At 34.1% G+C, this 26,498-nt stretch overlaps 1 protein-coding gene across 6 annotated transcripts in view; it reads right to left on the minus strand.

The window, feature by feature from the left end:
• The window catches only part of RBM17 (RNA binding motif protein 17), a 40,194-nt gene that overhangs the window by 10,520 nt on the left and 3,176 nt on the right, over nucleotides 1-26,498 (minus strand). For 2 of the 6 annotated variants that reach the window (XM_074268762.1, XM_074268763.1), the window contains 4 exons: nucleotides 19,425-19,565; nucleotides 13,982-14,098; nucleotides 12,085-12,251; nucleotides 2,584-2,681 (listed from right to left, as the gene is read on the minus strand). In XM_074268762.1, coding sequence (XP_074124863.1) covers nucleotides 2,584-2,681; nucleotides 12,085-12,251; nucleotides 13,982-14,098; nucleotides 19,425-19,547 — 505 coding nt within the window. In that variant the 5' untranslated portion in view covers nucleotides 19,548-19,565. Of the gene's footprint in view, nucleotides 1-2,583; nucleotides 2,682-12,084; nucleotides 12,252-13,981; nucleotides 14,099-19,418; nucleotides 19,566-24,843; nucleotides 24,892-26,498 lie in introns of all 6 variants that reach the window. The other 4 variants (XM_074268759.1, XM_074268761.1, XM_074268765.1 and 1 more) reach the window with 3 other exon arrangements.

Consider the following 26,498-nt stretch of genomic DNA (forward strand, 5'->3'; position numbering starts at 1 on the left):
CCGAAGGTATAAGTAACCTGGGTAGATAGACAGTAGTGCTACCAATTTACATTCACTTCCCCGTGGTTCCTTCTCTGGGTGTAGTTATTTCTGTCCATTGGATACACTTTTCTAAAAGTTCCTAATACTCTCTCTCCAATTTCTCTTCCTCTCTAAAAGACCACTTCTTCCTTCTCAGTCTTCCTCTGATGTTTCTTTATCCCTGTTACCACCACTAATTGAATGGCTACCAAAGCTGACTTGGGACCTCCTCTCTTTTCTCTATTTTCTCACTTGATAATCTCAGCTTTCATATATTCAGTTATCACAACCAATCCTAATGTTTTTACTGAGTTCCAGTCCCCCTTTACCAACTGCCTAGTTGACATTTCAAACTGCATATTCTATATTTCAAATTTAACATGCCCAGAGCTTATTATCTTTTCCCCAAAAACCCAGCTATCTACAAAACATTTCCCTATTCCATCTTTACCACTTTGATCCAGCTAGAGAACATAATTCTCACTCATTCTCCATATCCAATTTATACCAAATGCTGTTATTTCTACTTGTACAACTTTTCTGGTATACATCCTTTTCTCTCTACTGAAAGTCACTATTTTAATATAAGGCTTTATCTACAATTGCCTAGACTATTTCAATAGCCTTCTAATTGGACTGTCTCAAGCCACTCTCTGCACTCTAATTTCCACTCAGATGCCTAAAGTAAAAATTTTCCTACAATGACTTTACTAAAGTAAAGGTCTAACCATGTCACTCCCCTACTCAACCTTCAGTGGTTTCCTGTGTCTTCTAGGGTCAAACACAGTCCTCTGTCTTATAAAGCAACCCTCTCCCACCACTAATTGACCTCTTCCTATCTTTTCTTAACAATTAATTGCCCCCGCCCCCCACATTTTTTTGATACAGTTAAATTTGCTCCTTGCTGCTCCATTTCCCATTTCAGTGCCTTTGCAAAGATTGCTTCCCATACTTAGAATGCTTTCCCTCTTCACCGCCCCCCCCCCCCCCCAGCTTCCTTTAGCACACAGCTTAAATGATTTCTTCTGTAGGAAGCCTTTTCAGGTTCCTCCTCCCAGTTCTCTATCCCTCTATTAGTGACTTCCCTGAGATTACCTCCCATCTATCCTGCATCTATTTATTTATTGTCCATTTACATGTTGAGCAGCTAAGTGGTGCAGAGCACTGGGCTTAGAAACAGGAATATCTGAATTCAAATGGGACCTCATATACTATGAATGTGAGAACCTGGGAAAGTTACTTAACCCCTAATCTCATGTAACCCCAGGGAAATAACTAATAGCTGGAGGGATTTCATAAGACCATTAGGTCTCACAAACAAACAAATTGGATCTAAAAGTATTAGATCACTATGATTTTTGCCTAGTGATAGTGATGTGTAGTTTCATCATAATATCTTAACTATTAGTTGCACTTCTTTAACATAAATTTCTAAATTTTCATATACTATACTTAAGATCTATATTTAAAGAAAAACTAGCAGCCTATGATAAAATTTGTAAATAACAAAACATTTCTGCCTTTCACATTCTGAAGCCTTCTAAATAAAGTGCATGATTTATTTGTAGCACTAAAATGCATCTGCTTTTACTGTTAATGAGACATTTTAGAAATGTCCACAGAAATGCTTTTCCAACACATGGAATGATCAATCTATTTCAAATAAGGGAAAAAAAAAAAACCCATAGCATATTCTTTCCTACTTCTTTTCCTCCTTTCGCACTTATAATCTTTCTCATCAGAATCAAATGTCCAAGGGGCATTTCTTATAGAGAACACAGTTTACTAATTTTAAGTGTTTAATTTTATTAATTTTAAATGTCCATTGCCTAGGAGTTTCTTATTTAATTGATTTTCCTGACTGCTACTGTTTACAAAGTGGATTAGACTTCAGATGGAAATGCCATGTAATCATTTTGTGAGAAATAGGCTACTCTTACTAAACTAAAGATCACCCTAGTTAGGGTTTATCAACCAATATGTGACCCATGGTAGCAAAAAATTTGAAGCCATAAACTAATGGAATATATGACACATAGTAACCAGATACTTCCATTAATGGCAGATATGACCATATGACACCCCCCTCCATGCCCCAGTTCAATAAATAAAAGCTACCTGTTATCCTCCAAATTAAAATGGAAAGTTCTCTGCTAAAATTTTAAAGTCCTTCATAAACTGTCCCTTTCCCACCTTTCCAATTTCCTTACCATCCTTCTATGTATCCTATGGGACAGAAATAACAGGCATCTTTGCTGTTGCTCACACATGATTCACTATCTCCCAAGTCCAAGAGTTTTCTCTGGCTTTCCCCTTGCTACTCAGGCTTCCTTCAAGTCACAGCTAAGTACTAGGTCTTTCAGTCTTCCTTAATCTTAGTAACTAAGAAGTAACTTCTTAGACTAATCCCAATTTAGTCTATGTCTTAGAGATACAGAAAAGGCAACTGCATATATGTATTTCACACAGTGAATGAAAAGTCCATATATAGGAAGTACAACAAAGAATACCAATCTAATTCAAGTAAGGGGATGGGGGAAAAAGAATTTTCTTATTCCTTACTTCTTTTCCTTCTTTCTCGTTCATAATCTTCATCTTCATCAGAATCTGGATCTGGCCGTCGTGAAAACCCACTAGCTTCATGCCTATCTTTACGTCTCCTAAAAATATAACAAACAAAATGTTAATAAAGCCTTATTATTATCCTTCAAGTAGAGGATTTATAAGCACTATGCGGGATGTTCATGCTTCAAGTATACTGGATTAAGTTACCTTTCAAGTTCCTTCAAAGTTTTTTTTTGAAATCTAGCTAAGTGTTATTATGGAATTTACCTTAACTTGCTCTTACTCAACAAATGTGTGTGGATCCTCTATCAAAAGATCACAAAATGTTAAAAAATAAAAAAATAATATTTTGGATGTTATGTTTTCAGATTAAATTTTTATTTGTGCAATGGCCTGGAATGTAAGAATGCAAAAGACAATTAACCAGTACCAATATAGCATCCAATTGACATCAACTTAGCATAATAATGTGAATACAATTTAACAAAAAAACAAAAACAAACAAAAAAAAACAAAAACCAAAAAACACTATAGCTTTATCTTTTTAAATTAGTGAACTATTTTAGTACAGATAAAAAATGTTAAACCCAGGACTTATGAACATGTTAAAATAATATAGAAACTCTATATTTGCTGCTAGTAAAATGAACAACAGAATAAAACTAGTTCACAAATATCTAATATTATGTTTTTTGGTTTTTTTTAAAAAATAATTTATTTTTCCCCCCCTGAGGCTGGGGTTAAGTGACTTGCCCAGGGTCACACAGCTAGGAAGTGTTAAGTGTCTGAGATCAAATTTGAACTCGGGTCCTCCTGAATTCAGGGCTGGTGCTCTATCCACTGTGCTATCTAGCTGCCCCCTAATATTATGTTTTTTTACTTTGGATAAAAAAATGACTTATTTAGATGATAACATGCAATTTGCAGGGCTATTCCACTGAATTAGCATATTACTACATATACAGGTTAGGCACTGAAGATAAATCATAAGCAAGCTCCATAATTCAAAAATATGTATAAAGGGGAACCAGATACATTTTGGGATCCTTCTGTGCTCTTTTGTGGAAGTGGGGAAAAAAAAGATTTCCAATACAACCATTTTCATGGTGTCAATGTTGGGTTGCAAATCTGACTAACATAATCTCTGTAGGATTAGTGGACTTCAAGTTGGGGCTAATTCAAAAAGCAATGAGAGATTTGGTGAGGATTAACAAATGGCACAGAAAAAGTCCACTGGTCCTTTAAAAAAGTCTAAAGGAAGATCTCCAAAACAAAATATGGAGAGGAACTATAGAAGAACAGACACACAAATCATATAGGTAAAGAAGGCACAGATGAATTTTGAATATAGAGTATGCCCACACTGAGAAGCTCACAGATCTATTATTTAGGTCTATTAAAAAAAAAAAAAAAAAAAAAAAAAGCCAACAACAATGCAGATAAAATTAAGCTCTTGCTACAGCTTTAAAATATTAGCTGAGAAGAAAACATATATATATATATTTCTGGCTCAAATGAAAGTATTTAATACCATGGATAAAAGGTATTAAATATGTATATGATATACAAAATATTTTGAAGCATATATTACGTAATATGTCTTTAATCATCATTGTGACATAAGGAAAGAAAAAAATGCTCCAATGTTACAAGAGCCACATACTGGGGGTTGCCAGGGATCTAATTCTGAGCAGCAGAATAGATTCCTTCATGTGAGAGGATGATAATGATAAAAGGAGACAGAGAGGCAGCTGCATTCTCTTGACCTCTCTCCTCTTGCCTCCAATTTCATTCCAATTCACAAGTAACATCTGCATCAGTAAAAGCTGATTTGCAATTCCTTCAAGTGTGTTATGAGTCACAGCTATGGGGGCTTTTGGAGAATTGACCTGCCCCTTCACAGTTAGGCATGGTCCCTAAAATCCCAATACCAATCAATATCACTTTCAAATCACAAATCCCTACTGCTGCACTCCACTCCAAGAGTTGGATTCCTAAGCAAAGCAATATATACCCACTTCCTACCTATCTCTGTCCTTTTTCATCCACACCCAGGTCTCATTTTGCTTTAATGCAGAAAATGCCCAGTTTGGTTGTTATTTCAGCATGATAAACAAGCTGATTATGAAATTTGAGTTATATTCCCCATCAAACCAGAAATACATCTTGCTTGAGTCCAATAGTTGGTGGTACTGATAAAGGAAAAAAGGCAGCTCAGAAGAAAATAAAGGGCTGGAAGATTTCAGACATAGGTTGATATGTATCCTTGGAACTTTGAACAGCAGGAACAGCCTTTATCCTCGAGGACTCCTCACTCTAGCCCTCTACTTTATTTTTTTTGTTTTTTACCCTCAGAGACTGAATCCTGTTAGAAAGGTGATATTGTCAGTCACTATTCAACCATTTCTCTTCACTGATCATATGATGTTGGAGCCAATAAGACAAACATTACAGGAAAAATTGTAAATTCTTAACTAATTCCAACTCCAAAGTTGGTCCCTAGTCTATTATTGTCTCTAGATTCCACTCCTCACCATATTTATTAGTCCCCATTCTATTAAAGTCCTTGGTGATGGACCCTACGAGCATAAACTACTAGTTGAGATCAAATGATCTATGACCTGGTAGATGAGATGAAAGAATTGTTAACCCCACTACTAGGGATACTGAAGAATGTGTTTCTGGTGTTTTAAAATGGAACTGTGAATATGTTTGTTTTTTTTTTAATTATTATTATAACTTTTTATTGACAGAACATATGCCTGGGCAATTTTTTACATTATCCTTTGCACTCACTTCTATTCCAACTTTTCCCTTCCCTCCCTCCACCCCATACTCTAGATGGCAAGCAGTCTTATACATGTTAAATATGTTATAGTATATCCTAGATACAATATATGTGTGCAGAACCGAACAGTTCTCTTGTTGCACAGGGAGAATTGGAGTGAATATGTTTTAAATGAAATATTATACACAGTGCTCAGATTCAGTCTACAACAAGATTCTTCAGGTATACCAAACCGAATAGCCTTTCTTTGCACTGAACTGAAAACCAATCAGAACTCACACTGTTTATTCCAGAAAATGTTTTGAACTCTAAATTATTTACAAACTTTCATAATATAACCCTTTTATAAGTTTTGAACTAGCTATACTAGATTTCTGTGTTCCTATACAAAATATTTTAAAGTATTTGCTGTTTTTTTGTGGGTTATTTGAGTCAGGCATGACTACAACCTGCAGAAAAGTTTTCATTAATATATGTCTGGTTAACATTTGGGTTATAACATCTCTCTGAAAAAACAACTGACCTGGAAAATAGAACTAGGAGAATTTATTTAAAAATTATTGGAAAGTCATGATTTAAAAAAAAAAAAAAAAACAAGGGCTTAGACATCATTTTTCAAGAAACTGTCAAGGAAAATTACCCTGATAATCTAGAACCAGAAGGAAAAATAGAAATGGAAAGAATCTACTGATCACGTCCTGAAAGAGATCCCAAAATGAAAACTCCTAGGAATATTATAGCTAAATTCCAGAGCTCCCAGGTCAAGGACAAAATACTGCAAGCAGTCAGAAACAAACAATTAAAGTACAGTTAAGTCACAGTCAGGATAACACAGATTTAACAACTTCTACATTAAAAAAAAAGATCAGTGGTATTTCAGAGAGCAAAAGAGCTAGGATTACAACCAAGAATTATCTACCTAGCAAAACAAAATCCTTCAAGGGCAAAAATGTACATTCAATATTTCTGAAACAAGAGACCTGTTAGGCACTCCTGATGAAAATCTCAGAGCTGAATATAAAATTTGATTTTCAAATACAAGATGCAAAAGAAGCATAAAAAGACAGGAAAGAGGACTATGAGAGCCTTAAGGAGGAAGGGTGACAATCTGGGATTTGCAAATGAAAACATTTAATTCCCTCCAGGAGAAAGCAAGCAATTCCATAATTATCTCCAGAATAACCTATTTCAAACCCTCTTTAATGTAGAAGCTCTTAAATCTTGTACTATCCTGATTGTGATTCTACCATACTTCAATTATTTATTTCTGGCTGCATTTTGGCTATATAAAATTTGGCTATAATATTCCTGGGAGTTTTCTCTTTCAGGAGATGATCAGTGGATTTTTTCCATTTTTATTTTGTATTTTCCCATCTGGTTCTAGAGTAATTTATCTCTTTTGATCATTTATGTATCCCTCTATTTTTGAGAAATAAGGTCTTATAAGAGAAACTTGCTTCGAAAATCTTTTTACAATTACTATTGCTAAATGTATTTCCCATCCCCATCCCCTCCTTATTCTCTCTCTCTCTCTCTTCATCCTTGTCCCTCCTAAATGTGTTTGATACTACCCCCCTTCCCATACTCCATTTCCCTCCTACTTTCCAGCAGGGTAAGACAGATTTCTACACCCATATAGAGTATGAATGTTACTTACTCTTTGAGCAATTCTGACGAGAGTAAGGTTCCCTCACTCTCCCTTTCCTCCTCCTCTTCACTTAAAAGTTTTTTTCTTGCCTCTTTTTTGTAGTAGATAATTTGCACCATTCCACTTCTCCCTTTCCCTTTCTTCCAGGACATTTTTTCCCTCACCCCTTAATTTCATCATTTAAAAAAAAAAAATTATCACTTCATATTCAACTCATACCTTTGTCCTCTGTCTATATATACTCCTAACTGCCATAATAATAAGAAAGTTCTGAGTGACAAGTATCATTGTCCCATATAGGAATGTGTACCTTAAGTCTCTGAAGATATCACTTTCCTGATTACCTTTTTATGCTTCTTCAGAGTCCTATATTTGAAAATCAAATTTTTCCATTCAGTACTGGTCTTTTCATCATGAATGCTTGAAAATCCCACCTTTTGTCTCATTTCCAAAATATATAGAGAACTGACCCTGATTTATAGGAAACCAAACCATTCTCCAATTGATAAATGGTCAAAGGATATGAACAGACAATTCTTAGATGATGAAACTGAAACTATTTCCACTCATATGAAAGAGTGTTCCAAATCACTACTGATCAGAGAAATGCAAATTAAGACAACTCCGAGATACCACTACACACCTGTCAGATTGGCTAAGATGACAGGAACAAATAATGATGAATGTTGGAGGGGATGTGGGAAAACTGGGACACTGATACATTGTTGGTGGAGTTGTGAAAGAATCCAGTCACTCTGGAGAGCAATTTGGAACGATGCCCAAAAAGTTGTCAAACTGTACATAACCTTTGACCCAGCATTGCTGTTATTGGGATTATATCCCAAAGAAATACTAAAGAGTGGAAAGGGACCTGTATGTGCCAAAATGTTTGTGGCAGCTCTTTTTGTTGTAGCTAGAAACTGGAAGTTGAATGGATGTCCATCAATTGGAAAATGGTTGGGTAAATTGTGGTATATGAAGGTTATGGAATATTATTGCTCTGTAAGAAATGACCAGCAGGAGGAATACAGAGAGGCTTGGAGAGACTTACATCAACTGATGCTGAGTGAAATGAGCAGAACCAGAAGATCACTGTACACTTCAACAACAATACTGTATGAGGATGTATTCTGATGGAAGTGGAAATCTTCAACATAAAGAAGATCCAACTCACTTCCAGTTGATCAATGATGGACAGAAATAACTACACCCAGAGAAGGAACACTGGGAAGCGAATGTAAATTGTTAGCACTACTGTCTATCTACCCAGGTTACTTATACCTTCGGAAGCTAATAATTAATGTGCAACAAGAAAATGGTATTTACACACATATATTGTATCTAGGTTATATTGTAACACATGTAAAATGTATGGGATTTCCTGCCATCGGGGGAAGGGAGTGGAGGGAGGGAGGGGATAATTTGGAAAAATGAATTAAAAAAAAAAAAAAAAAAAAAAAAAAGAAAGAAAAAAAATCCCACCTTTTTATCTGAAGGATTATAGTCCATTTTGCTGGGTGGGTGATTCTTGGTTGCAATCCTGGCCTCAATGTTCTCTGGAATATCATATTCCAAGTCCTCCAGTCCTTTAATGTAGAAGCAGCTAAATCGTATATTATCCTGACTGTGGCTCCATTAAATTTGAATTGTTTCTGGTTGCTTGCAATATGTTCTCCTTGATCTGGAAGTTTCGGAATTGGCTATAATATTCCTGGAAGTTTTCATTTTGAGATCTGTTTAGGAGGTGATCAGTGAATTATTTTCATTTCTATTTTACTCTCTGGTTCCAGAATACCAGGGCAGTGTTCCTTGATCATTTCTTGAAAGATGATGTACAGGCTCTTTTTTTTTCCCCCCTTAAATCATGAATTTCAAGTAGACTAATAATTTTTAAATTATATCTTTTGGACTTTTTTTCAGGTCAGTTGTTTTTCCAAGGAGATATTTCATTATTTTGGTGGGGTGGCTTGCTTTATTTTATCTTGATTTCTCATAGTCATTAGCTCAATTCTTTTTAAGGCATTATTTTCCTCAGTGAATTTTAATACCTCCTTTCCCAATTGGCCAATTTTGCTTTTTAAGGCATTCTTTTCCTATTAGCTTTCTGTATTTCCTTTTGCAACACTCAATTCTTTTCTTAATTTTTCTTCTCTCTCTCTCTTGATTTTCAAAATCTCTTTTGAGCTCTTCTATGGCCTGAGCCCAATTCTTGGAGACTTTGGATATAGGAACTTGGATTGTTATTATCTTCTGAGTGTGTTTTGATCTTCCTTGTCACCATAATAACTTTTAATGGTCAGAAACTCTTCCTGTTGTCTGTTCATTTTCCTAGTCTATTATTTGGCTTTTAGCTCTTTGTTAAACTAGGACTCTGCTTTCCAGGGCGGAGGGTGCACTATCCCAAGCTTGAGGGGTGTTATGCAACTGTGCGCAAAGATTTTTTTGGGTATCAGACCATAAGAAGTCTTTTCTGCCCTGAAACTGTTAGAAGTGTCTCTGTCCCACTATAACTAAAAGATCTAGTGTGCCAAAGGCCTGTTTTGCTGACTAAGGGCCTGGGACTGGGGCTGTGCTGGGACTACATATCGGACTCCTATCTTGCCATAGAGCCTCTCTGCTGACCTTCCAAGTCCTCCCTAGTGTCCCCAGGCTGAGAGGTCCAGAAGCTTCCAGCACTGCTGCCGATTCAAGGTCCCACCTTGTTGATGCTGGGGCCTGGGCCAGGGCCAGGTTTGAGTCTATACTGGTGTGGGTTTGTGCTAAGATTGTGCCTAGGGATCCCATCCTGGTTCCACAGACCTTTTCTGCTAACCTTCCAGGTCGTCCTTGGGATCTCTGAGCTGTGAGGTCTGGAAGTTAGCAATACTGCCAATGATTCAAAGGTTGGGCTGGGTGGGCTGGGTCATGGGCTGCATAGGTGCAACCTACGCCAGGATTGTACACTAGACTCCCATCCAGCTGTCACAGACCTTTGCTGCTGACCCTCTACGCTGCCTTCAACTGGAAAACGTTTTGCTTTGTCTTTTTGGATGTTCTTGAACTTCTAGAGTCATTATTTAAAAGAAATTAGAATGGTTTGGGGCAGAATTTGGGCGAATTCCTGCCTCTACTATGTCATCTTGGCTCTGCCTCTCTCAATTCTAATTCTTAAGGAACTGTTTTCTTTAGAGAGCTTTTTTTATACTTCCTTTTCCATTTGGTCAATTCTACTTTTTAAGTTTTTTCCTTCAGTGAATTTTTGTGCCTCTCTTTCTTAATTTATTAAAAAAAAATTAATAATTTTTTATTATATATATATTTTATAATATTATCCCTTGTATTCATTTTTCCAAATTATCCCCCCCCTCCCTCCCCCCGATGGCAGGAAATCCCATACATTTTACATGTGTTACAATATAACCTAGATACAATACATGTGTGTAAATACCATTTTCTTGTTGCACAATAAGCATTAGATTCCGAAGGTACATGTAACCTGGGCAGACAGATATTAGTGCTAACAATTTACATTCACTTCCCAGTGTTTCTTCTCTGGGTGTAGCTACCTCTGTCCATCATTGATCAACTGGAAGTGAGTTGGCTTTTCTTTATGTTGAAGATTTCCACTTCCATCAGAATACATCCTCATACAGTATTGTTGTTGAAGTGTATAGTGATCTTCTGGTTCTGCTCATTTCACTCAGCATCAGTTGATGTAAATCTCTCCAGGCCTCTCTGTATTCCTCCTGCTAGTCATTTCTTACAGAGCAATAATATTCCATAACCTTCATATACCATAATTTACCCAACCATTCTCCAACTGATGGACATCCATTCATCTTCCAGTTTCTAGCTACAACAAAAAGAGCTGCCACAAACATTTTTGTGCCTCTCTTTCTATTTGGCCAATTCTGCTTTTAAGACTTTCTTCTCACTGACTTCCCATACCTCTTTTACTATTCATCTTAGTCTGTTTTTTAAGGTATTATTTTCTTTAGCATTTTTTATGCCTCCTTTTTCAAACTTTTAACGTGTTTTTCATGATTTTTTTGTATCACTCTCATTTCTCCTCTCAATTTTTCCTCTCAATCTCTTATTTGATATTCAAAATCCTTTTGAGCTCTTCCATAGCCTGAGACCAATTCTTCTTTTTCTTGGAGGCTGTGGATGTGGAACCTTTGATTTCGTTATCTTCTCAGCATGTATTTTGATTTTTCTTGTCACTCTAATAACTTTCTACAGTCGGAATTTTTTTCTATTGTTTGCTCATTTCGCCAGCATATTACTTGGCTTTTAACTTTTGTTAAAAAGACTCTGCTTCCAGGGTGGAGCATAAATTGTCTCAAGCTTCGGGGGTTTGTACAGTTGTTTTCAGAAAGATTTCTAGGGACCTATAAGTTTTCAGTTCTAAGAAATCTGAGGAAAGATGTGCTTTCTGCTCTGTAATTATGACGATGGACCCTGTGATCATGTTTGACAATGCTACTTACTTCTCATGCTAGAATTATCACCTAGGAATGTGATCCAGATCAGAGTATGGGCAAAGCAATGCTTCCTCAGTGCTAGCAAAAGTTCCCACTGCTCCTGATGATTCAGTGGCTCCCAAGGCCCCCTCCTGATTTGCTGTAGCAAGGGCTGTGTTGGCATGGGATGTGCTAGACTCTGCTTCACTCTTCCCATTGTCCTCAACGTGACAAATCTTTCCTATAGACCTTCTATGCTGTCATTGGAGCCTGCAGGCTAAGAGGTCTGGAAACTGCCACTGCTGCTGCTGATTCAGTCATCAGGATAATTTAGATTGTACTAAAACTGTTAGTCTAATTTATTTTAAACTAAGATTCATTTGAAGATGATGACAATGACAAAGATTCCCTGGAAATTTAAGTCTAATTCTGTCTACCTTACTATTTGTACTGATCTTTAAGACAACAATGAAAAAAATTATGACTAAAAAATAAATGTCAATGTGATTACTCTGATAAACAGAAAATAGAATTGAACATTATAGTTCATGCCTACATACTAATATTTCAATTAAAAATACAAAAACTGTGGATTATTTTAAAATCCAAAGTAGACTTACTTTTCTCTTTCTTCAATCTCTTTTTGCCTTTCCAGCTCCCGCTGCCTTTGGCGTTCCTCCCTTTGGCGTTTTACTACTTTCTCATAATCATTAGGAAACATGGGATCATATTCATCAGCTAATGGAATCAAAACTTCTCCTGCAGAAAATCCACTAGGCACAGGATCCTAAGGAGTCAAAATTCCAAAGTAAGCCAGAATAATGTTATGCAACTGTTACCCATCCATAATGTTCTATAAATAAAGCATTTTTGGGGGTAAACTACCAGAAATAAAGAGAAAAAGGAAAGAAATTCTTTAAATATCATAAATTTATTTTCAGAGGAGCTAGTTTGATAAGCAAGTGAATTGGACTTACATTCAAAACCTAGAATTGCATGCTAACTCTGCCACTAAATTATGTCATGTTATCTGATAAGTCATTTCATCTCTCTAGGCCCAATTACTCATTTGTAAAATGATGGAGGTTTACTAGATGAGTACTTAATCCCTTTTGGATTCCAAAATGCTGTAATTCTAACTCACAAATTATTCAAATCATTGCCTAGATAACAATAAATAATTTTACAATACATTGTGAAATTAATTTAATGGAAAGGAAATGATTTTTTTTAAAAAATCCTGCATTTTACCCCAGAAAGGCTTCAAGTTTCATGTAAACGGGTGTTATTTCCCTCACACCTATAGCCAGTTGTGTCTTCTAAATTTTGAAGTCTGATGATCAAATTTGATATATCTAGAAACTGAAATCATTATTTAAGGCAAAGCTTATTTGTACAATACTGTATGATGGAAATGAGACAGTAAGAGGCAAGGCTGACTTAAAAAAAAAATAAAATAAAAAATGTGCTATTTTAAGGTTGAGACCCTACTTCATAATATGATTTTTAGAAATCCTTTGTAAATTACCTTTTCCTTCCAGTACAAAAATTTAAATCTGCCATACTAGAGATCCTTTTAGGGGAAAATCATAGAAAATTATTATTATTATAATGATTTAAGGTGGTGTGAATTCAATCACAGATCTAAAATCATATTCTTTATCAGATTATTCAAGCTAACATTTTAGATTGCCTAATATTTAATAAATATTTAATAAATTTTCTTATCATCTAAGACCAACTACTTACATAAAAGTAATCACAAAAACAGAAAAATCCCTTTAACATGTAAAAAGAATAAACAATTCTTCATATGGATTTAAATTAATCCAAAAGACTTAAATTATATTTTATTTTTATACACACACATATGTATGTGCATACATACATGTACAAACAAATATGTATACTGCTATCTTTTCAGCCATTAAGGTAGGAAAGAAACTGGTAATCAAATAATTTTCATACTATAACTATCAAAGGTAACCTGGCTATATATATATAGGCATGTTGAAAGTGCTAATATGAAGGTGGGTATTAAGTATTTGTCATTAAAATCTGACAAAAAACAATTCTCAATGTTTGAACTGAGTTGATCCTAAGTACACTGAAGAAAAACAATAAGGATTAATGCTGTTTTAATTGAAACAGAAAAGAAAATGTAAATATCACAATTCATAAAATATCAATTACTGAATATCAGTAACCGTATTAGTACAACAGAAGTCAGATGTGCTGATGGTTCAGAAAGATTGTGAATGCAAAGGAGCTTTATTAGGTGACCTTGTTTATATAATAATTTATTTGAATTTTAAATATATTGCGTCTGTCATGTGAAAAATGTGAAATGACAACTTTAAGTTAATGATGATTTCAAGGACCTGGCAAATAAAGAATGAGGTAAAAACCAGACCACAGAGAAGCAAAATAAAAAAATTTTATTGAAAAAAGAAAAAAAATTCCACAAGCAAGTGAATTATGGGTTATTTAGTGTTTCTCCTTATGAGCTGATCTTACCTTTAAGCCTGCTGCTACATGAGGTGGGGTATCTACAATCTGCCGGTCATCTGAAGAACTCCCTCGTTTCAGATCAATCACTGGAGCAAGGACTGTACTTTGTTTTGTCCTCTGACTCTAAAATCAAAAGACAGTTATCATGAAATACTTACTGAAATTTCAAATTTGAGTTCTTACAATTAAAACAATGTTTTTGTTTTACAATAATAATTCTTTTGTATCCCAGAAAATCAATCTCAAAAGGTGATCAGCAATATCTTGTTTTAATAGGATTTTGACTCTCATCACAAAAAAGACCAGTTACTGAAGTTAAAGACTTGGTCTGACCTAGTAATTCAAAAACATGAGTAGGAAGAGCCAGGCATTGCTAAGTTCAAATTTTAGCTCCACTACGGATAATGATTACCCAATTTTTGTCCTTTTTTCATCCATGAATAAAATGGAAATTTTATAACTCTCTTTGGAAGTTTATCACATTTTTACAATCTTTCAAACTTAGAAACTGGCAATTTCATTCAATTAAGTCCTCAATGTCTTTAAAGATCATTAGAAATATGGTGATCTTGTGGAAAGAACACTGGAATGAGAATCAGTAGATCTAGTTTTGCAGGGAGGATCTGAAAATAGGATAAACCATTACATGTCAAAGCCTCAGTTTTCACATATGTAAAATGAAAAGATTGTCATTAAATACTTTAAAGGACTTTTGTAAGAAAAGCATTTTTACTAAAGTGTAAATAATAATCTGAGTTAATCAATACAAACTAAGATAAATGCATTATTCTAAACCATTATACTAGAAATCTTATACTATGACCACAAAATATATTAAAATGTTTTAGAATATGGCTAAGAACAAGGTATCAAATTCAAATAGAAATAGATCCCAAAAGGCCAATTATTGACTTATAAAATTATAAATTAACATCATAGATGTTTATTGTATTTTTACTTATTTTGTTAAACATTTCTCAATTGCATTTTCATCTGGTGCATCATTATCAAGGTGTACTTGGGAATTTTATGGCTAGGAGTTTGATACCTCTGGTCAAGGACATCTTGGTTATTTATATACAATGCTTAAAAATTCAGAGATTTTTCCTTAACTTTTTTCCACTAAGGACACAATTTCTATGAAGCTAGTTTTATCTAATAAAATATCTTTATTGATGTAAATAAAACAAACCATATTTCTATAAGTGAACTATTGACATAGGAGTCCAGAGAATACAATGTCTACATTCAACATAGTTTTGAGCGGCAATATTTTTACTACTTAGAATGCTTGTCAATCTTCATCTTTTTTCTAAGTATGTTATAAAAAAAAAAATTTTTTTTTTACCTGTAACTCCTACTGAACTGAGTGCTGGTTCATCACGCAGGAAGTTAAGTTTTCATGTAGTATCAAAAATGTTTCAATTATTAAATTTTAGTAAGAATATTTATCACTTTGCAAAGCAAAAGTAAAATGACTCCAAGTAAAATTTACTTTAAAGGTAAAATGACTTCATGAAACTGATCTGAGAGGATACTAATGTAAGAATTCCTAGAATTGGGGGCAGCTAGGTGGCGCAGTGGAAAGAGCACTTGAATTAAGGAGGACCCCAGTTCAAATCTGGTCTCAGACATTTAACACTTCCTAGCTATGTGACCTGGGCAAGTCACTTAATGCCAGCCTCAGGGGAAAAAAAAAAAAAATCCTAGAATTAGAGCTTAAAGAAGCCTTAGAGTTCACATAATCTAATGCTTTACTCAGTGAATAAATTGCCTTTACAAAATCCCTAGCAATCTATCAGAATCTGCTCAAATACTTTCAGTGACACTGAATCAATTAGATTATGAAACATTTCTACAACTGCTAAGGAAGTATTCCAAATTTTCGGCCCAACTCTGTATATAACTTCTATCAATTGTCAAATATTAAGACATTTCAACTTTTGAAACAGTTATGTTCCTCCAAGATTTCTTCAGGCTAAATATCTATAATTCCTTCTAGTATTACTTATTAATTTTAGAATGTAAAGGGACAAAGAGAAAAATCAAGAGTATGGAATTTTAAAAATCAGAATTAATCTGAACTCTTAATCCAACTAATTATAATACAGTTAAAGGGAATCCAAACAAAGATTTGGTTAAACAGACATATTTGATGGTAACATTAAAAATGAAATCACCTCCAGTTACCATTAAATTACATATAAATAAGTAAACACCAAATTGGATTTTTATTCATTAAAAATATCAAAAAGCCAATACAGATAATAGTTCATATTGGGAAAAGGATTTAAATATTCCTTAAAGTTTAGCCTATTTTTATGGGTTTTTAAATTAACATTTTTTTTCTTTTCTTATTAAAGCTTTTTATCTTCAAAACATATGCATGGTACATCAACCCTTGCAAAACCTTGTGTTCCAAAAGTTTCCTCCCTCATTCCACCTCCTCCCTCTTCCCCTCCCTTAGATGGCAAGTATTCCAATATATTAACATTTTCTTTACCTCCTATTTTCCCCAGGAGGAAAAACAAATCCTTTTGGGGGGAGGGGGGAATGTGTGTCTATGCACACATATATTTATATGATGTAGTCAAGCAAAACATATTCCTACATCAGTCATATCTAAAAATGTATGCCTCATTCTACATCTTAAATCAATTTCTTCTCCCTTTAGGAGGTAAGCAATATACTTCATCACTGGTAACCTTGAATTCTCATTGGTCATTTTATTGATTATCTGTTCTTTAATCATTTACAGTGTTTATCTTTAGTTTTGATATTAGAGAAATTCTTTTCCCATTTGTTCTAATTTGTCAGTCCATTACAAATATTCCCAGGTCTCTTTGCAACCATCAAATTCATTTAATGATTTTTTTTTTTATGGAGAAATATCCCATTATATTCATTTACTTTAATTTGTCCAGTCACTCACCAATGGACTAACACCTCCTTTGTTTCCAGTTCTTCCCAATTTCAAAAAGAGTGGTTACAAATACACATGGGTGCCTTTTCTCTCTTTTTAAAAATTCTTTGGGGTCATCAGCCTACATATTGCTGGGTCAAAAGCAATGTTTTTTTTTTTTTTTTTTTTTGGACATAGTTCGAAATTGTTTCCCAGAGAGACTAGACCAAATCACACCTCTACCAACAGTACATTAATGTGCCCGTTTTCAGGCATGTCATATTTCCCAGCATCTGTCATTTTTCTTTTTTGTCAGTTTTGACAATGTTATATGTGAGATGAAACCTAAGAAGAGTTGCATTAATCTGTAGTTCTAATTATTAGTGATTTGGTGCACTTTTCATACTGCTGTTAATGGTTTGAGCTTCTTTCCTTGAAAACCATTGTTCAAGGCAGTTTTCAGATGAAGAAATTAAAGCTATCTATGATGACATGAAAAAAAGTTCTAAATCACTACTAATAGGGGCAGCTAGGTGGTGCAGTGGATAGAGCACCAGCCTTGAATCCAGGAGTACTGGAGTTCGAATCTGGTCTCAGACACTTAACACTTCCTAGCTGTGTGACCCTGGGCAAAAGTCACTTAACCCCAGCCTCAGGAAAAAAAAAAAAAATCATTACTAATTAGAGAAATGCAAATTGAAATAACTCTGAGGTACCATTTCTCAGATTGTCTAACATAATAGAAAAGGAAAATGATAAATACTGCAGATGTGAGGATACTGGAACACTAAAGCACTGTTGGTGTAGCTGTGAACTAATCTAACCATTCTGGATAGCAATTTCAAACTATGCCCAAAGGCTATAAAACTGAGCATCACTTTGAACCAGCAGTGCCATTATTAGGTCTATATTCCAAAGAGATCATATAAAAAAGAAAAACACCTATGTGTGCAAAAATATTTTTAACAGATCTTTTTGTGGTGACAAAAAAATGGAAATTGAGGAAATGCCCATCAAATGGAAAATGGTTGACCAAATTTTGATATATGAATGTGATGCAGTACTATTGTGCAATAAGAAATGGTGAGCAGGGAGATTTTACAAAATCTGGAAAGACTTACATGAAATGATGCTCACTAGTAGAATCAGAAGAACACTGTGCATAATAATTAACTATAACTGACTTAGCTCTTCTCAGCAATAGAATGATCTCAGACAAGTCCAAAAGATTTATGATGGAATGTTATTCATATCCAGAGAAAAAACTGGCGGAGTTTGGATGCATAGTGAAATATATTATTTTTGCTTCCTTTATTTTTCCCTCTCTTTATTCCGTTTCTTCTTTCGCTACATGATTAGTATGGAAATATGTTTACATGACTGCACATGTATAACCTATATCAGATTGTCTGCCATCTTGTGAGGAGGGGGAAGAAAAGAAGAGAAAAAATTTGAAACTCAAAATCTTATAAAAAATGAAAACTATCTTTACATGTAATATAAAAAAAATACTATAATAAAAAATAAAGAGAAAACCAGTTGTTCATATCTTTTCACATTTATCAATTGGGAAATGATTCTTATTCTTATAAATCAATTCTATTAATAGAAAGTACTGTGTTTGTGGGTGATGATCATATAGTAAAGGTGTAAAAAAGATTATATCCCTAATGTACCAAATCTTGAATAATGGGGAACTATCAATACAAGATATAGAGCAGTAGTCCTCAAACTTTTTAAATAGGGGGACAGTTCACTGTCCCTCAGACTGTTGGAGGGCCGGACTATCGTAAAAACAAAACCTCACTCTGTCTCCACCCCTCAGCTCATTTGCCATAACCCGGTGGGCCGCATAAACGTCCTCAGAGGGCCACATCTGGCCTGCGGGCAGTAGTTTGAGAACCGCTGATGTAAAGTAACAGAACAAGTAGCAAAATCAGCCAGGAAGCATATATTAAACATCTACTATCTGACAGGCAAGGATTAAAGATATAAAGTAAAAACTAAAAAAGTTCGCTCTCAAGGAACTTGCTTACAAAGTGGAAAACAATAGGAATATTTAGGATATATATATTAGGATATTAAATTTAGGGTAACCTAGAAGAAGGCACTAGCAATTGGGAGGAGGAAAAAAATTCCATAAAGAAGCAATGAGCTGAGTTTTGAAGGTAACAAGGAATTCCAAGAAACAGGAGTAAGAAGGAAGAGCATTCCAGATCATCCTTACATAAGAAAATAAAGCAATTTGCTTTCTTCATGGCTTCATATCTTCTTCTGAGAAAATTCTGATATCAATGGTAGAAATAGTCTCTCTATTTTGTCTGGCACTACTATATTCTAAAATCACAATAGAGGTTGGGATAGTAAATTGGTTTTTGACTTCACTACAACTATATTTCACTCCCACAAATGTATAACCCACTAAGCCACCCATCAGTCCAATCAGAAAAGGAAGAAAACATCTGCTATAATAAATCATTCATGATCTTGACGGGTAACCAGCTCTACACTGTAGATGTCTGATTTGTTCCCAGTTATTACCTTTACCTTTGCTTGGGTTAAAGCTGCCTTCTTGACTTGCAACTGAGACTGTAGCAGTTTGAAATTTTTGGACCAGCCTTCTGTTTTTGAATCACTGGTCTCCACTCCCAGGTCATCATACAAGGACATCTTTTCTTCTTTTTAAAGCTAAAAGACAAGAGATGGAAAAGACAGCACATATTTGAATATTAGGCAGAGAGCAATTAAGTTTTCAGATATTATAGATTTAACAAAGGATTCAACTGTCAACAAATTGGTAATCATAATTTCAATGCTAATGTATTTCCTTCCTTTCTCTCTAAAATGCAGTTTTATGAATTATGCTGGGAAAGAAACAGAACAAAAGGGAAAAACCATGGGAGGAAAAAAAAGTGAATCTAGTATGTCTGATTTACATTCAGTCTTCATAGTTCTTTTTCTTTTTCTGGATACAGATGGCATTTTCTATCCAAAGTCTATTAGGATTGCCTTGGAACAGATATATCTTAGAATCAATGAATATAAAAATTCTAGAGTTATAAAAGAATCAGAAATCTAGTCCAAACCTCCTTACATTATAGATTAGGAAACTTGAGACTAAGTGAGGTCAATTGCATATCCAAAGTCAAGAGAGGCCAATTCTAGTTCTGTGCTTTCTTTCTCTTGCACCACGTGACCTTCTTTGTATATCATTTTTGTAAATTCTTTTAGACAATGTCATGTTTACTGTTCATGAGAAATCTGTGATAAATGACTCTAAAGTGATTTTTCTAGGTCCACAGCATACAAATATAAAGCCAAATTCTGAATTCACCTATTACAAAACATCTAAGCACTTCTATCTCAAATTTTAATTTTAGTAAAATGCTAATAATAGTTTAAATCTATTTAGTATTTGTTTTCCTCAACTACATATATAATTTTTTAAAATTTGAGTTTCAGATTCTTTTCTTTCTTCCCTCCTCTTCCCCCCATTAAGAATGTAAGCAATTCTATATTAGACTATACATGTGTAATCATGCAAAATGTTTCCATAATAGTCACATTGTTAAATAGATCACCCCCTCCCTCCAAAAAAATCTTCAGGAAAGTAAACAAAGTTAATAATAATAATAATAATGATGGTGATTATGATGTACTTCAATCTCCAATCACACCATCAGTTCTTTAGCATAGGTAGCATTTTCCACATGTCCTTTATTGGATCATTGTATTGCTGAGAATATTTCTTATTCACAGCTGATCATCTTACAATAATACTGCTGTTACTTAGTACACAGCATATTTCACTTTGCATCAGCTCACAAAAGTCTTTCAGGTTTTTCTGAGTTCAATGCAAAGTTAAAAATCTTAGACAACTCCTCCCTTACTCTGTCACAAAGGCTGTGACACAAAGACAAAAGTGCTTAAACATGAAACTCAAATAGAAACCCACCAACCATTAGAACATAAGGTCCTTGAAAAGTAAAGATTGCTTCCTTTGTTACTTTTGAATCCTCAACATCAAGCACAAAATAAGTGACTAACAAATGCTTACTGAATGACTGAATTGTAGACATTAAGGGAGCCTCAAGTTTAAAAAAGAAATTGTATTTTAAAGTTTGTTAGAATTTGGGACCTATTTAAATATGTGATTAAAATCCAAGGTTCAACTCACAAACATGTGTAATATAGAACTTACACCAGCAGAGTCCTAGAAACAAAGGACTGTGTTACAGAAGAGAAAAAAAGAATCATCTTTTTTCTTGGATGTACTATTCAGCATAGGAAAAATTCTGAAAACTGAAGTTTGCATTTTGGATTTTCTCACTTGTGTTTCTCTACATTATTCCCAATTTCCTACTGTTCTTTCTCTCCCTTAAGATCCTCATCTACTGCTCATCACTAGGGGATATTTCACTCAGTCCTACTTTGCTCTGGCTCTACTCCTCAAATGTTCCACTGTAGCAAATTACCTCCCCCCCCCCCCCCCCGTCCTTTTTTCCTCTGTTCTTGACATTCCCAATCCCCATTAATACAATTTAGACAAGTTGGAAGAATAGTCCTCTAATCTTCTCAGAAGGACTTTTACATTTTTTGAAGCCTTCAAAAATTAGCCTAACCTCTGCTAATGCCCTACTTTAGCGAGACAACTGCCAAAAGTTAAACGGACTCGTATAGGTTTGATTAAGAATTGGGTGAAAATTTTATGAGATGTTTAAAGATCTGTACAAGTTTGGTAAGGTTCATCAGTGTGGAAAACAATCACTTCTTAGCCATGGCCATGACCATGACATCTCATGACAACCATTTACTACAGGTGTTAACCTACATTCATAGAACCTCAGGAGGTACTTGAACGTGAAACAGGGAAAAAAATTATATCTTTATTTTCATTAACCTCTCATTGATAATGAGCATTTTTCACTTGTGAAGGTAGGGAATGAATCACAGTAATATTAATAATATATATATATATATGACTTTATCATCAAAGAAATGAAATTTTCATATCACATTACAGCTGAAAATTAATTGGATATACAGCTTGATATAGATGTTACCTTGTCAAAGACCATCCCATAGTCTAATATTCTTATTATTAAAAGTAAAATTCAACTTCAATTTGCTTATATTCTAAATGCATTGTCTTATTGCTTAACATGTTAAAAGCTCATATATTAATGTATCATAAATTTGGTTTTTTAATATTTCAATATGACTGACTTCCTTAGTAATTAATACTATATTATTTTATACATTAAAAACATTATTCTCAGAAGTAGACTATAGGCTTCACCAAAGGGACCCAAGACATAAAAAATGGTCAATAATTCTCTGTCCATTAAGATAAGACTAGTCAGAAGAGGTTATTACCTTTTTTAAATTTAGGGTTTCTATAGTTTGGGAATTACTATAGTTTATGCTTAGGTTAAAGCTCTGTAATAGCATACCAATCAAGAATATATTACAAAATACTTTAATTCTAACAAGGGAAAATTCCTGAGGTTTCAGTTTTAGGCACAAGCAATGTTTTTAAATCAAAAGTGTAATAAAATAATGACTAATATCTAACTTGAGTCACTGAACCATAATATCAAAAAGCTGTAAGATTCTTACTTGATGTTAATTTTTTGTATCTATTCCAAGCATCAGGCATATATCCCTATTCTTTTTCTCACCCTAAACATAGCAGTTTCCAAAAGATTCAGGTGATTCTGGCCTTTAGTTTTTCTAATATATTCCTCAACAAGCATATTTTAGTTCATTAAAAAAAAAAAAAAAAAAAAAAAAAGAGAGATGAGTTCATTCATTGAATACATAGACTAAAGGTAATTTTTTCTTCCTGGACTATCATGACCTCTGATATCATATGTTCACTCTCTCTCAAGGTTCTTGTTTCTTCTATTTATTCTGGCTGATCAGAATTGGGTACAAAAGAACAATTCCTTTCACAGCTTTTACCTTATGGGAACCGAAATTATCAACATCCATATTTTGTCTCTTCTGTGATTTGTGTCAGGATATAAGGTGCAAATAGATATGATTTAGCTATCTTTGAATACTGTGAGCTGTTATATAGGAGAACTGGACTTCTTATTCCTAGAAGGTTAAACTGGGAGCAATGAGCAAGGTTTCAAAGTGAATAGAGAAGTGAGATGTGAGAAAATACAGCCAGCTTTCCTTTTCTACCCCAGCCCCAGGGCAGAATGGATAGCCTCAGGTCATTTATCTTAGTACTGGCACAGCCTAGATAACTATTTGTGGGGAATAGTACAAAGCCTTCAGCTTTCAGGTATGTGCTCAAATTGGTCATTTTGGGATTTCATCCAAGACTGTGCTTCTGTGAATTGCTCATCCATTTTCTCTACCAGTTTGGGCATTCTAAAATACACTCCTACGATATTACCTATTTTTCTTCCCCCTCCCCCCTTTTTTTCCTGTCCCCAAATGCTTCTTACCATTTTTTACCTCTTAGGTTCAAGGTTTTCTATGTATATTCTGGATATGTAAGCCTCTATCTCTTCTCCATCTAGTTTTTTAAAAGCACAGTTCCTGGCACAAAGAAAACTTACTAAATGCTTGCTAACTAATTGATTTAGAATTAGGCTTACTTTTTCTTCCAAAGACTCATAATTGATTTAGAATTTCTATCTCACCAAGTCTCACAGAGACAATTTTACTTTATCAACTATACTACACTATAACACCATGACTTATAAACCTGAGAATATGAATATCATTTCTATCCCTTTTCTCATTTGGGGGTGGTGGTTCATGTATTACTGAATAGTTCTACTGCTAATTTTAGGTTAGATTTTTATTATATGATAGTATTCTCCATACATGCCAAATTTAATAGTTATATGTATACCTTTTTCCTACTGTCCAGCACTCACATCAAACTGTCAAGTTTCTTATAGAATATATTCTTACTAATTGCCAGGTTAAAAACAACAACAAAAAACAAAGAACCTAGATTTCTAAGAGATCTGCGTTCATATAGCTCAAATTATAGGTCTATAATCACAAGTGAAATAGGGGCAAGAACCTTAATGTACTAGGTAACCATTAACGGTAATTCTTAAAGCCTAGAAGAAAAAGAATAAAACGAGAACTTGAAATAGCTAGCAATTCTTTTCCACCTTCAATCCATGAACTATATACCTTCACAAAAATAAATCAATGAGAAGATCTGCAGAATTTTGCTTGTGAATTCTATTCTACCACTTTAAAGATGGTTCTAGAAACAAGTACATCATTTTGATCTTTTTCAGTAGTTTTTCAAACTCTTGGATTTTTTATGTCTTTCTGGCCAGACTATCAGTTCCCTGAGGTCAGAGACCGTTTTGTTTTTGTCTTCAGAACCTACCAAAGTGTCAGGTACTTACTTAATAAATGCTTATTGCTCAACTGACCTTACTAAATTCAAGTCATTATGTTGGGCTCTGAAATGACGGGGGGGGGGGGGGGGGGGGGGGGGGGGGGGAAGACTAAGACAAATACAATTAAATGTTAACTACACGTCTCTAACAGCAGAAAAAAAAGACCTATAAAAGTTCTAGTAATAAATAAGAAATTCCTATCTCAATTTGGAAAGCATCCAGTTGAATTTTTATCTAAGGACATATTTTAAATAGCTCCTTCTTTCTGTATATATTGTAAAGAGAAGATGTTTATTTTCTTGAATGTGAAACAATCTTATACAGAAAAACAAAACAAAGCAATACCCACAAAATATGTAGCTACATGATACACATGCTGTTTCATGTCAAATCAAATTTTTTTAAAAAACTGAAGACATAGAACACAGTATGCAGTAATAGCAATATTGTTTAAAGAACTGAGTAAATTAAGTTATTTTACTTATTATAAATAGCCAAATTAACTTTAAAGAAAATATGAAAATGCTGTCTGCATCCAGGGAAAGAACTGATAGAGACAGAGAACAAACAGTTCTACCTACCTACAGACACACACACCTATTTGTGTCTAATGGTAGTCATCTCTAGAGCTAGAGGGAAGGGAAGAAAAAAAAAAAAAAGAAAAGAAATTTACATAGTAATTTTATTATATATTTAAAAGGAATAGCAAGTTGTGCATAGCCTTGCAGTTTCATGTACAATCATCAAGGAAATGCTTGTTTTAATTCCATAAATTAAAATTTAAAAAACTTGAAGACACAAATTTCTTATGCCTCCTTGGCACCCCTGCATTTGAAAACAAACAAAAAGAAATGTTTTAAATAAGCTACTGCTTTAATATTTTCAGTTCATTTATATTCACCACTACTATCAAAATAACAGTATAAGACAGCTAGCACATAGAGAAAAGACTTTTTGAAAAAAAGCAGTTCAGCAACGTAACAAAGCTGAACAATAGCATAGACTTTCTCTACAATGATATAGGGAAGTGCATTTTCTTAACTCTTCTATAAGACCAACCTTGGTCGTCATAATAATACAGGATTCCCTTTAATTGTTCTTTCCTTTGCATTGTAGTGCTTGCATGTAATTGTTTTTCTGGTTCTACTTACTTTTCTCAACTCATGTCTTCCAGAGTTTCTCTGAATAATTTATATTTGATAATAAGAATATATATATATACATATACATATACATATACATATATATATATATATATATATATATAAAATAATAGCTAGAATTTGACAGCTTTGAATTGGTATAGCTAGAATATTGTATACAATTTGTAGACAATATAGAATTTTTATTCTAATGCTTATAAGCACTTTACTTGTGGTATCTCTTGGTCTTCATAACCTTGCGAGGTAGGTACTACCTTATCCCCATTCTACATTTGAGGAACTAAAGCCAAAAGCGATTCAAGTAAGCTGGCTAGGGTCACATAGCTAATAAGTATCTGATATGGGATTTGATCTCAGGTCTTCCTAACTCCAAGTTCAGCACTGGATGCACCAAGATACCCAACTGCTTACTTTCACAACAAATTTCAAAGAACAGTAATATTTCATTATGTTAATGTACATTAATCCTTTTCTATTCTCAATTTAACAGATACCTACTTCCAGTCCACTGCTAACACAAAAAGCATTGTCAGGATTATTTTCTACATAAGAGACCTGTCTGACTTCCTTGGAATCTAGTAGATGCAATCTATAGGTAAAAAGGTGTTTGGCACTATTTTTAAAGTCCTTAAGTTCAAATGGCTTTATAGAATGATTGGTCCAATTAATGGCATACTACTGAGTCTATTAGTGTATCTGTCTTTATGAAATCAAACCTTTCTTTGCAGCTCCCTCTCACTATAGGTTTATCACAGTTTCTCTCCTACCCCAAGTCTTGTCTTCTCTAGGCTTATCATTCCCCCTTTCTTCAACTAATCCTCATATGGCACTGCACAGGAGCCTGCCTTTTCAGGTTAATGCTAATTTTTCCTGAGATTTGAGCACAGAGTTTTAAAGCCACATAAATGAACTATCATTTAGCACCTATTTTTCGGAGAATAGCATGAGATTTGTCATGTGCTTTGATGAATGTAAACAAACCATGAAACATTTCTCTCACTTACCAATCCAACAACTGTTTTTCAAGAAAAAAAAAATTAGTCTGGTATGATGTCTTTGAAGAAGCCAGAATG

The sequence above is a fragment of the Sminthopsis crassicaudata genome, chromosome 5 (assembly GCF_048593235.1).
Source record: "Sminthopsis crassicaudata isolate SCR6 chromosome 5, ASM4859323v1, whole genome shotgun sequence".
Classification (NCBI taxonomy): domain Eukaryota; kingdom Metazoa; phylum Chordata; class Mammalia; order Dasyuromorphia; family Dasyuridae; genus Sminthopsis; species Sminthopsis crassicaudata.